Source organism: Bos indicus, chromosome 25, assembly GCF_029378745.1.
Source record: "Bos indicus isolate NIAB-ARS_2022 breed Sahiwal x Tharparkar chromosome 25, NIAB-ARS_B.indTharparkar_mat_pri_1.0, whole genome shotgun sequence".
Taxonomy (NCBI): Eukaryota; Metazoa; Chordata; class Mammalia; order Artiodactyla; family Bovidae; genus Bos; species Bos indicus.
This window is the reverse complement of record NC_091784.1, coordinates 23,528,361-23,540,736: the sequence shown is the minus strand read 5'-3', so window position 1 is coordinate 23,540,736 and position 12,376 is coordinate 23,528,361. Positions and strand designations below refer to the sequence as shown.

Below are 12,376 nucleotides of genomic sequence, written 5' to 3'. Positions count from 1 at the left end.
CTCAGGGAGCAGCTCAGGATGTCTAGAGCCCAGGACACATCCAAGGGAGGAGCTGTGTAGCTCCTGGGAGCTATATTTGTAAACACATAGCTGGATGTGTTAAAAGCTTTAGATCAACTCTAAGAGGCTGTTAGTGACTCAAGGTCACTGAGCCAGGGGAATGTCAAGGTCAGACTAATCATCTAGCCTAAGGCGTGGGCAGTTGAAAGAGATTAAGGAAGGTTTAGGAGGAACACAGTTGTTTAGGGACTAGAACTGTTAAAGACCAGGCAAACACCAAACCACTTCTTAATTTTTTAAATCAAACACTTTATTTCCACATAACAAGCGCAAAAAACTCCCAAACACTTTAACAATACAATTAACGCAGTTATGAAGTCAATTATATACTACTCAAAGCCCCAAAAGGTCAATCAGCTTAACGTTCCAAACATTTCCAGACGTGGTTTTTCAAAGCTACCTTTGGTTTTTGGAAAAACCAGTATGGAAGTCAATATACATTGAATGCATTGAACAACATTTGCTTATATTAAGGTGTCCAACAACATTAGCTTACACCTGGCAAGTTGGAGCATGATCTGAAGTCATACGCTGAAATACATACACAGGTTCTGCCCCCGCAGCTCCTGCGGTGAGGAGCGAGGGCCGTGAAGGGGGGAGAAAAAGGCCAGTCCAGGCTGTGGCATTTCTCATTTTGTAACAGAGGTATGAGAGTTAACACTAAGAACACTGTCAAGTCATTAAGCTTCATGTTCCAAATGGTCTCTTGCTGAGGCTTGAGATGGGCACAAATGGTGGGGAAGATGAAGTCACAGGAGAGTTTTGAGCAACAAGATCCCAAAGATGCTGAGAGAGGGCAGGAAGGAGCAAGCGACAGTTTCCCATTGTTCTCACATTATTTCAGGGTGAAATTGTGAATGAGTTCGGATAAAACGTTCAAATATTCGCTTAGATTTTTTTTTTACTAGGTTGCTCTATGAGAACCCTCATACATAGCAACTTTGAAACTTTCGTTATAAAAAAGAGCGTACAAATAAATTCACAAAAAAGAGACAGTTAATGTTGAGCAGCCAAAAAGTCATGGTTTATTATATCTGAAGAAAGTTCATAATTCAAACACAACCAAACTGTACATTTTACAATCACATTCTATTTGTAAACAGTTAAAAGCCACTGACTTCTTTTGCATCTTAGGACACAAACAGTTAGAATCAAGGCAATGAAATGATGGCAAATTCTGTACTGTTAAAATTTTTACCCTTGTTTAGTCTCTCTTCTTTGACTAAGCAAGCATTATAATACCATTTGTGGGCAAAAAAAGGGGGGGGTGGGGAGAAAGAAATTTTAAAAATGGTGTATAACTCGTTAGTTTGCAACAACATTTAAAATTTTCTTTATACAACGAACAATTCTGTAAGCCCAATATCTTGGTTACAGTATGCATAGTTACTGATTTCGGCTTTAAGGTACAACAGTTAAACATTAACACAGTCACGAGAGAGCAGAAACAGAGAGAGCCACTTGATGGGATTACAAAAAATTATTACCTATTGATTATTAGCAAACCATCATCACTCACTAATAAAAAGATAGCATCTGAAAGCAGAATCTCAAACTCCAGCTTTAAGCATTTTTTTTTTCTTTTTTTTTTTTTGGCAGAGAAAATTCTTAAACAGAGCAATATGTAGTATCAGTGCTAAAAGTTGGGGTTTTTCTCTTTTCCTATAAGAAACTACAAGGAGTTTTTTTTTTTTTTTAATTTTTTTGTTTTTTTAAACTGGGGAACTGGTTTTCCTGAGAACCATGCTCTTTGATTTAGGACAGGAATAGAAAAACAAAAGAACATGGCCAAATGCTGCTCCTTTTTCCCAGAGATAGAAAGCATCTTTTAAATCATCCTCCATTTTTTTTTTTTTGTCTTTTAATTTTTTTTTAAATGATGGAAGAGTAAACATTTTTTTTTCTCAAAAAACAAACAAAAAAATCTGTAAACAAGAAGGCTCAACGTGGGAACCTTCAAAACAAAATGGAAAGCCTATTCAAAGTGCAGGGCCCGTCCTGGGTGGCAGGTGGGCTGCAAGTCACAGCTGTGGCCACAGTTTTTCAAACTGCAGAGTGAAATTCTTTAGTTTTATAACATGAGAAAACTGGTGCAATACTTTCATTTATAGTCCTAAGTCAGTATCATAACTTGATCTTTTAAACTCCACGATACCACAATAAGGTAGGCAAACATCAAGGCATAGTAGAGAGCGCACACCTTAAGAACATCCTTGAGTAAACGTTTACACTGGAACAGCTGCCCTCCCCGTGCTGCCGAGTAGACGGGGAGAACACCCTTCAGTGCAAAGTTAAAAGCTCATACATTATCAGCCCAAAAAACGTGTTTGCAAAAAGAAGAGAAAAAGAATGAATGGGGGGAGGGGGAGGAAGGGAGGAAAGAACTCAAAGGCTAAACATGATGAATATACACAAGTGAGCTCATTCTATACGGTGTAGCATGTATGGCGCTATTTGGGAGTGTAAATAGATAGATACCTTTTCACATTATAATATTGGCCTGCATGATTCAAGTATTCAAACTGATATGTTTCAGGGAAAACAAAGTGGAGAATGTGCAGAGAATAGCTGTTCCCACAGGTGGCCCCTGGCTGCAGGCGGCGAGCCCAACTTAGTGCTCCTTTCTCTTGCGGCTTGAGGTCGAAGTTCGTGAGTCTAGTCTACACTGTTACATGGACTCTCCACCCCCACCCAGGTGGTCAACAGAAAGAAAAGCGTTAATGGGGGATGGGCTGCTAATTCCCCGGGGGTCGCTGCTGCTGGGAGGACCCCACAGGCTTGTGGAATAATGTGGGGTCCCCCAGAGGGAAGTGCCATGAAGGTCTCCACAGTTAGTTCCCGACAGCCCAGCACCATTCCAGTGATTGAGATCGGTCCGGCTGGAGAATGAGTGGGAACAGTCGAGGGAGCCCAGCCGGCTCTGGCTGGACCCGAGAGACTGCCAGCTGGGAGAAGGGGTCAGAGACTGACTTTGTGCAAAGAAACGACTGATCTCCTCTTCACTGGCAAACTCAGCAAGAATAGTAGTGTTCCCCAGTACACACCTGGAGGAGAGACACAAGCAGGCCTGGTGAAGATGGGGGCCAGCTGAGGGGTCTGAGCCAAAGTCAGGGGGGCACTCTGTCGCCGTGGAGGGGGAAAAGGAGAGGGCAGGGCATAGCAAGGGTCCCTCCCGCCAGCCTGCGTGCGCCCTGGAGGCCACACGTGGTGGGGCACAGTGCCCAGGGCTCTCCAGACCCAGACGTGCCACCCAGCTCTGCTGAGGCATCAAGATCACGTCCTGCCTTCTAACTGGCAATTTAAGGGACTTTCTAGGGCCACTTTGATCTGGGGTCATGTGCTCCCTTCTGAACGCTGCCCTTGGAGCCAAAACACAGGAGGCTGCAGCTGTTCTGAGATGCTCACTGCGGGGCTGCACGTGCCGGCCCAGGGGTGGTGCACAGGGTCACCAGAGGTGCTTCCAGCCACCCGAGGGGGCCCTAACAGGAGGATTCCAAACATGCGACCCCAGGGGCATTTTCCAGGCGCCTGCGCAGAATGGGGAACTTACATGTGCAGAGACTTTTGTGCCTTCACTACCTCTTCTTTTGAACTGTAACGGACCAAAGCGTTTCCATGTGGGAGGTTCAGGTGGAATGTTATCAGTGGGCCATGCTGCATGCACAGAGTACGCAGAGTTGAGCCATCAATCTAGGAAACAGAGCCGGGGAGCTGCGAGTTAGACGCACCACCGCGAGGACCGTCCGGGAGGTGGTCCCAGGCTGGGACTCTGGTTCTCTCTCTTGCCCGAGGTCCTTCACTCCTGGTGCCACTCTGCACTGGGACTCACTGCTGCCATGGGGCACAGCGCCTCCCTCCCCACCTCCACTGGTCCCAGAGCCATACCTCTGTGGCCTCTAGACTCCTGGATATTCCCCAGATCCCCAATTCCTTAGTTAGCCATTGCCCCTGCTGTGGCTTCAGGTCTTCTCTCTTCCCTGCCCTGAGGACAGGATTCATCAAGGCACTGCTCCCTGGGGAGGAGGGGGGTGGGCTCTTAACACCCAGCCTCCAGAGGAGGGGGTCATCCAGGGACTAAGAAAATGTTCTCATCTAAACGGGCAGACACGGTTTCTCAAAATGTGGCACAAGGACCACCTGCATTAAACTAATCTGAACGCCCTTACAGAAATGCAGACCCCTGGTCCTAGCCCAGGTCTGCTACATGAGGGTCTGCGGGGTGAGGTTTAGGACTCTGGTTTTGATCGGCTCCTGTGCATTTCATAGCATAAGAACCGCAGGATCAGACCAGCAGCCTGCCTGAGGAATCCGCAGACCATTCTCTGCCAGCCCTGACATCTGTTGAGTCCACTGAGCGGGCCTGCGCGGTCCTCCTCTCAGACTTACACCAGCATGGAAGCCTTTGCTTCCATGGGACCTGGAACCAGGAACCATCAACCAGGATACCTGATGTTCTTACCTGAGGTGTAAGGTTTTTTAGAACAAGCCAATTTGTTATTCTCCCTGAGCTGCTCTCACCCCAGCTGGAACCTAAACAAGGAAGAAAAAGGACAAGTCAGCCTTCTAAGACTGTGGCCTGAATGACTGTTCAGGACAACACAGCCCAGTTACACTGGAGGGATTCAGAAGGATCACCTGAGCTCAGGGCATCCATTTCCTTCCTTCTTACCTGGGTTTCTACCTGGGGTATTTTCTCCACAGGCCAGGATGCCACCTCACTCCAACTCTGACCAGCAGCTAATTCCTGGGGCACATGGCTTGGGCTCTGGGGGTGAGGGGCTCAGAGAGCTGCCAGCTCATCACGGTGGGCGAGGGAACCACAGGCCAGATGTCTTTGGGCTCTTCCCATTTATAAAGCTAAACCTATTCCCTATTTGGGAAATAGCCTAGCTTCACGATCATCTCAGCTACTGGATGACTTTGCATGCAGGTCCCACAGGGTACGAAGTTAGAGGGGATTTAAGAGTCTGCCAATCGTCCAGACATTCCTTGTTTAGCCTGGGCTACCACAGGGGCTCTGCACCTGGCTTTCCTGTCTGGCCCCAAGGCATCGTCTCCCTCTCCCAGCAGCTTCAAGACATGATCCAGTCACTCCTGTCTAAAGCTGTTCAAGAGAGCCTCATAAACCCTTTAGAAGATGGCTGCATGCCACAGCTCAAGGCACTCAGCACTCCCTGAACACCGCCCCCCAACCCTTGCCAAGCTCCGACTTCAACAGGAAACCCTGTGTTTTCCCAGGTCTCCACGCCCTGGCCTACACGGCCCCCTCTGCTGACGTGGCTGACTCACACAGGCTTCCTGATCCCACCCGACGCCATCAACCCTCCTGAGGGTCAGGGGTCCTCAGCCACATTTATGATGCCCCTCATCATGTACCGCCAGGCAGTGAGCTGGCACCCAGAAGATGCCTGTGGCCTAAAAGAATCGCTCACACATTACACCAAGCTAATTTGGATTTAGTAACTTGGAACAGACTCAAGTGTTCTTTTCACATAATTAAAACCTTTCCTCTAAGGAAACATTTTAAGTTTTTTTCCAACCAATCACTGGTCTAAAGATTGGAAATTATTATTAATGAGGTTTCACTACAATTTTCAGCCTGGAGATGAGAAAACTTCGTGCACTTGGGGACAGGGAAGCAGATGAGCCACGAGCTGTGTTTGTGGCTGTGTGTGCAGTGTATGCTGGGGGAGGCAGCGGGGACGTGACCCAGTACAAGTCCCGTGTTTGTCGTTTACAGAAGGAGTGGGGGTGGGAACCATTTGTCCCAGGCTTCCTAGGACAGTCCGGTTTAGGCCTGCATGGTTAATTAACAGCACCTCCTTTCACTCTGAAACGTCCCTGTTTAATCAATAAAGTTTCTGATGATCCTAAATACAGGCCAAGCTTTCACCCCAAAACAGGCCCCTTAAAGGCCCAGATGGGCTGTCCCTGCTGACCCCAGGTTTATCAGACGATACTTCTCCGTGTGACATGGTGTCACCACAAGTCCGCCATGTGCAGGAAGTTACTACACCGAATGAGATGAGCTCTTGAGCAGCTTCTGAAAGGAGGGGTCCCCATTCTATTAACTTCATTGCTGACTGGTGTGTGTTTCTGGGGAAACCTAAATAATGTGGGCCAAATTTAAAGTAAAATTTAACACTCTCCAAAGCACGGCAGAAGACAGTAAGGAACCAGGAATCTTGCGCTGCGTTACCTTCTAACCCTACTTCACAGAGGACAGTGCAGCAGTCTCCTTCTCAGGCCTCTAGACTGGTGGTTCTGCTGCTGTTCAGTGAATGAACCACAAGAAACCACCTTCTTGCACGTCGTCTTACCTGGGGTATACCTGGCGTCAGAATTTCCCCATCCTCCACCTACTCGAAGGGGAGAATTATCCCACGAAGACAAGGGTGGCTTCTGACCAGTCAGTCCCGGAGGTGGGCGGGACGGAGCAGTGATGTTTTTAGGTGGCAGAGGGACCTTCCACAGCTCATGAGCCAGAGAGGTGTTTGTAACTGAACCAGGGGACCATGTCAATTTGGAATCACTATTTCTGGCTACTCGAAGGAGAAAAACAAAGAGGGGGAGAAGGGAGAGAAATGCTTTCAGAAAAGAGAAAATTTAAGTAATGACAGTACCCATTCCCCCAATAAAAGCAGATCAGACAAAAATGAACTTTAAAAAGGAACCTGCACCCTTGCCTCAAAACAGACTGTCTGTCTCATTCGTAGTTTTAAGACCCGTGAGACGCTTAGTCCAGCTAACACAACAACACACTAAACACTGCTTTGAACTGCTTCAAAGAGCAAGTGGGAACTCCACACCTTACCAGTCATGAGTCCCTCAGGACCGATACTCAGACCACTGGATTTCAGCATTTCATTATTCACTCATGAGAAAAGTAGACGCGACTCAGGGAGTCCTCACAGCAGACATTCACAGGGGGACACTCGGTACCGAGTGCTGGTCTGCTGGGCTTGTGGCGTACTTCTCCTTCTGATCCTCACACACTCTCTACTGAGGTTCAGAGAGGGTAAGCAATTTGCCTATGGGTCCAGTGCACAGCCAGGAACACAGGGAACTAAGTAAAATGAATGCTAAAAAAGGCGGAGGAGCAGAAGCCAACAGAAAAACTTTTTAACTTCTGTCACCGTCAACTATTTTTCCTACCTGATCATAAGGAGCTTGTCTTTAAGCCAGCAGATCTCAAAGTGTGATGGAAGACTGCTCACAACCCAGTTTATTACTGGCTTGTGACAGTATGAGAAATTTAGAGCGAGCGTTTATAAACTTTGAGAGCAACCTGACACTACCCCCAAGGCTGTACTCATTTTTCTAGCACTTTCAAGCTTGGGTTTACTGTATTTTACAAAAGTCATCAGTCTGCAAAGGACTTGGCATTAAAAAAAAGGTCCTTCACTACAGATAGTCGAGAACTACTACTTTGAACTAAATTACATTTAATCTCAGATGAGAGTGGCTATTCAGTGAAACCTGATTATTTTAATAAATGACGACTAGATACGACAAATTTTAAAAGGGGGCAAATAGTGTTAAAAATATCATCCCAAGCTCAGAAATATACTTCCCTAGCTCCCTGAAAACACGACTCTGGATTAAAATAAGAGGGCAACACAACAGCCCCGGCCCAGGCTCGGATGGGGAGCGCGCGCGGGGACAAGGCCCACCTGCAGTGCTTTGTGCTGTGCTGCTGAGGGGAGCGTTGTAGTTGGAGGCACGAATGGATGACCAGGCACTAGTTGAAGGCAGCGTGGTGTTCAAGGATGAGGATGACCCTGCACAAGGAAGAGCCCAGCGAACCATTCACTAGAGCGGGAGACCAGGCGTTTTGAGACGCAAAAGCATTTAGAGAATCTGCAACTTAAGTGTATGCCACAGAACGGACACAGGCGTGTTCAGGCCTCGGGCACAGTGCCCATGATGGCAGTTTCCTTCTTGCCTCCACCTTGGCTCAGAAGAGGTCCCTCTCCCACCCGTCTCCTCGTACATGTCTGTGAGACTATACCCCAATAGTGAGATTGGCAAGAGGCAACACCGCCTTGCTTCTCAGTACCAGGCTCCATCTGAGGCCTGGCCTGTCTCTGAGCTCATGCCTGCTTGCTGGGCAGCTCCCCAAGGCGCCCTGGCACCGGCACCACCAGTGGGCCAGGCCTTTGTTCCTCCCCACTGCGCCCCAGAACCTAGCCTCTCTTCCTATTACTGCAAATCCCCTTAATGGCTACTCTAGTTTAGCTCCAGACCCGACCATTCTGTGAATCTCTGCAATAGTTCCTGCTGCTGGATCCTTTAACTACAGGCCATGAGCGCTCACTGCCCACGTTCTCCTGTGAAAGCAGTGGTTCCAGGTGGTTCCACACACAACTGTCAGCTAATTCAGCTATTTCAGAATGACAAGGATTCTTATCTCACCACTGTGACATGGCAAACATCTGTCAACAAACTATGTATTTAACAGAAAGTGTTGACTGTTTGACATTTTCTTTATTAGAAACTGTGTAGAGAGACAGCGGTGAGGATGTATGTTACAAAGATCTGTCCTCCTTCACTCTGCTCACCTTTCCTCTACTGCGTGTGTGCGTGGCATTCCTGTACATGGTGAGAAATAACCCCGTGATAAGGGAGGAGGAGGATTTTATGTGATGATCCACTGCAAAGCGCATCAGGATGCATGGACCCTTAAATTGCTCTTATTTTCACTCTGAGAGACCAAGAAAGCCAAATGCTTCTCCAGAGGGAAGTTCTTTAATATCCAGAGTGTGAAAACAAATAATAATACAACATCTTTCATAAGAAAGAGCCATTTCTTAATAACTACAATATGGCAACTTGTTATAAAAGTTATATACTAATATAGTTATTAGAAAGCAAATGTCTGTTGGTTCTTTAAGTTAATATACGTGTTCACCCTATCAAGTGATTAACAAATCCCCATCAAGTAAAAAGTGGTTAAGAGTTACCTACGGTAATCAAGAACTCTGTTATCACTGTCAGAAGCCCTTTGGATGTCAGGGGTTGTGTCGTGCTGGAGTGACTCTTGCCGCTCAGAGTTTCATGTCTACCTTGAGCCCTGCACCATTCAGAAACCCTAGGTTGTACCCGTCTACATACCACTGTTCCTGTCCCTGAGGTGGTCAACTTCCCGCACAGTATTAATTGAAAGATTGTTTATGACACTGCCAGGAGTGACGTAAGGGTCAGTTTCAGGGTCAATGTTTGGATAACCTTTCCATGGTTCACCAGGGCGAAATTCTGGAAATAAAAACTTCAAATTAGTTCAGGCTTAATCATCTAAAAATCCACTATTAACTATCCCAAAGTTTTATTCCTGAAGTTTATGCAATTCTCAAATATTTCCCAATATTCTCAAATTATTTTCCAACACCCTAACAGCCTGATTTAATATCACAACTAATATAAGCTGTTATTAATGAGTAACTTGCAAATTTTTGCCTGAAGTAATTTCTCTGGGTTTATATATTTTTAAAAGTGTATTTTGAAGTGCTTTATTACAATCACAAAGCTACAGCAACTTGGATTGGACAAAGCAGGCTGTAAGTGCATTTCTGGTGATTCCTCAATAGATGGAAATGCTGTCATGTCAGTCCCCAGACATTTGGAGAAGAACAATGAACACAGGTTTCTATCATGCTTTGTGTCGGACTAATCAACCCCACCTTCACAGCATACAAGCACCGGTAACAGGCCAGGTCACTCAGCAGCCCAAACCCGACGCTCAACTTCTCATTCGCCATTTCTGTGCTCTCCCCCACCCTCTGTGCAAGTCAGTCCAATCAAACAGAACTGGGGCCAAATCATTTGTATGTCCAGAGGTACTGAAATCTTAATGGAAACAAACTCTCACAAAAGAAGATGCCAGCATTTACCTGGTGGCCAATTAACACTGCTAGAGCCGTTAGGCGATTTGGCACGTGGCCAGCCATCTCCTATTGAACCTGGAGGACTGGCTGGTGAAGTACTGCTGTTCATAAAGTCATAGGGAACAAATGGAGACTCTTCCAGCCTGAAACCACTTGAAATAGCACCTAAAAAAGAGAAAATGGAAGGGAAGTGTGAGCAAAATATACCATCACATTTATTTCTTGTAGTTTGTCAAATACAGTAAGAAAACCTTTTATTAGATCTGTGGGTTCCAAACTGTGTTCTGTAGATTAGGTGAAGATGTCAGGAGGAAAAAAAGCCCTGCGCTTTCTTCAGACCTCAGTCACCTCTCTCCGATGGGGTCCTGGCCCTCAGTGACAGTGTATTCATTGACAGAAAAGCTGGAGGACAGAGGGTAGAAGGAGAGAATGCATGGTGAGGAGGGCCAAGGCCGGCATGGGAAGAGTTTGAGGGAAAAAATTCCAGCCAGTGGGTGAGGCCTGCACAAAGACTAGAGGAGAAAAACTGTTTGTCACTTCTCAGGAACTGAAAGATCATTTGGTCTGGAAAACAGTAAATGGGAGAGTGAACAACATGAAGGAGTTGGGCCCTGATCTTGAAGAGCCCAAGAACATTTTGTCTTAAATGCTTGCAATTCAAAGATCCTGAGGTGGGGTGTTGCATGCTCCAGCTGCCCCGGCCCCACCACTGCAGACTGACCGATGCCGTCTGCTCCCTCCAGCCTTCAGAATTGGCAACGCCCTCAAACAGGGCTTTCTAGGCCTTGGCAATGAGTTCACTGTATCGAAGGGTTTTAGGAAGGGAAGTCATACTAATACAGTTCCATTTATTTTGAAGCCACATTTGCTGCAGTGTGGAAAAGAGAAGGCAGGCTAGGACAGAAGCAGGGAGAGCATTAGGAGACACAACAGATGCATAAACTAGAAAGCAGATTGGGCACTATTCAGAGATGGACTGGATGGGGAGACTGGAGGAAGGAAGGAATCGAGAGTATCTCTGAGGCTCAAATATCCACCAACTGATGAGTACATAAACAAACGTGGTACATGTGATCCAATTCAACTATAAAAAGGGATGAAATACAGCATGCAGCAACATGATGAACCTTGAAAACATTACGCTAAGCCACAAACGCCAGCCGCAAGAGACCAGATACTACGCGCTTCCACTTCCACGAAACGTCCAACACAGACAAATCTATAGAAAACAAAAATACTAGTTTCCACTTACGCCTAACGCAGGTGGGAGGAATGACACCAAAGGGGCTTCTCTGGGGAAATGCACAACAACGGGTTGTGTGACGGGTACACAACTCTGAGAACGTACTAAAAGCCACGGAAGTGTACACTGTAAAAGGAGACTTGTCCGTGTAAATTGTCTCAATCAACTTTTTAAAAAAGAGAATGCCTCTTAAATTTCTAGATTCAATTTCTGGAACGGGGAGGAGCAAGGGTGAAGAAAGCGAAACCTAACAGATCCCTCTGGGGTTCTCTTGCGTACAAAAGCTTTTCCATGTCCCCCATTTCCTGTTGTAGAAAAAAGATCTCGGCCTCCTAGACCTTCCCTGAGTTCCAAATGGCTGATTCAATTAGGGGAGGGAGGGAACGCAGAGACCAAGGAAAGGCAGTCTAGAAACAACAGCACAGCTCTGGGCCAGGTCCTGCGTCCTCCTCCCAGGACATGCGCTAACAACCCCCCGCCGGGTGGAGGACGCTGACTGCAGGCTGAGCACCAGCACGGGGCCCAGAGGACGGGACCCGAAGGCTCGTGGCTGAGATTCCTGAACCACCAGCCACCAGAGGAAGGCAACACCCCGCAGCCCACCCCCTCAGTTTTGCCCAGGAAGAACCTCTTCCCCCGAAAACCATGGCGAGTTGGGCTTTCTGAGCACCAGCTAACACCCTCCTTGCCTGGCCCTGCAGTACGCTATTCCAAACTCTGCCTTGTCTGTTTGTTTGGCCTCACTGTGGGTCAGACACACAAAACTGGATTCGACAACAAAAGCAAAGTGTCTTGTCCATTGTAGATTTTGAAACAGATGTGAGCAAAGTTTTGGTTCATGGACTCAAGGCTGCTCCAGCTATGAGCTTCTGGTAAAATACGGGACCTCATGCCACTCACTGGTGGGCACTAACCCATCCCTGGCTTGAATCAGTTGTATCCCACCAATTCTACTGCCCTCTCTTCTCTGGCTTCCTCATCTAGCTATTACTTTTATCCTGAGTGAACTATGTATCTTAGCTGAATTAAAGCCACTTGGAAATAAAGTAGGATATATAAAGTAAGAGTTCTAAGTAATACAGTAAGTAAGCATGATTATCAAATTTCAAGTGATTAATTCTTATGCAAGAACCAGCAATGATAAAAGCACTCCTGTCCTCTGCTTTTTTAAAAAGAACATTTTCTACTT

General features: G+C 46.6%; 1 protein-coding gene across 12 annotated transcripts in view; it reads right to left on the bottom strand.

Moving 5' to 3' along the window:
• Positions 1 to 285: 285 nt before the first annotated feature.
• Positions 286 to 12,376, bottom strand: part of TNRC6A (trinucleotide repeat containing adaptor 6A) — a 96,998-nt gene continuing 84,907 nt past the window's right edge. For 11 of the 12 annotated variants that reach the window (XM_070779816.1, XM_070779825.1, XM_070779826.1 and 8 more), the window contains 7 exons: positions 9,951 to 10,109; positions 9,175 to 9,315; positions 7,734 to 7,841; positions 6,381 to 6,602; positions 4,520 to 4,590; positions 3,611 to 3,750; positions 286 to 3,104 (listed from right to left, as the gene is read on the bottom strand). In XM_070779816.1, coding sequence (XP_070635917.1) covers positions 2,729 to 3,104; positions 3,611 to 3,750; positions 4,520 to 4,590; positions 6,381 to 6,602; positions 7,734 to 7,841; positions 9,175 to 9,315; positions 9,951 to 10,109 — 1,217 coding nt within the window. In that variant the 3' untranslated portion in view covers positions 286 to 2,728. Of the gene's footprint in view, positions 3,105 to 3,610; positions 3,751 to 3,945; positions 4,074 to 4,519; positions 4,591 to 6,380; positions 6,603 to 7,733; positions 7,842 to 9,174; positions 9,316 to 9,950; positions 10,110 to 12,376 lie in introns of those variants that run through there. The other variant, XR_011564048.1, reaches the window with a different exon arrangement.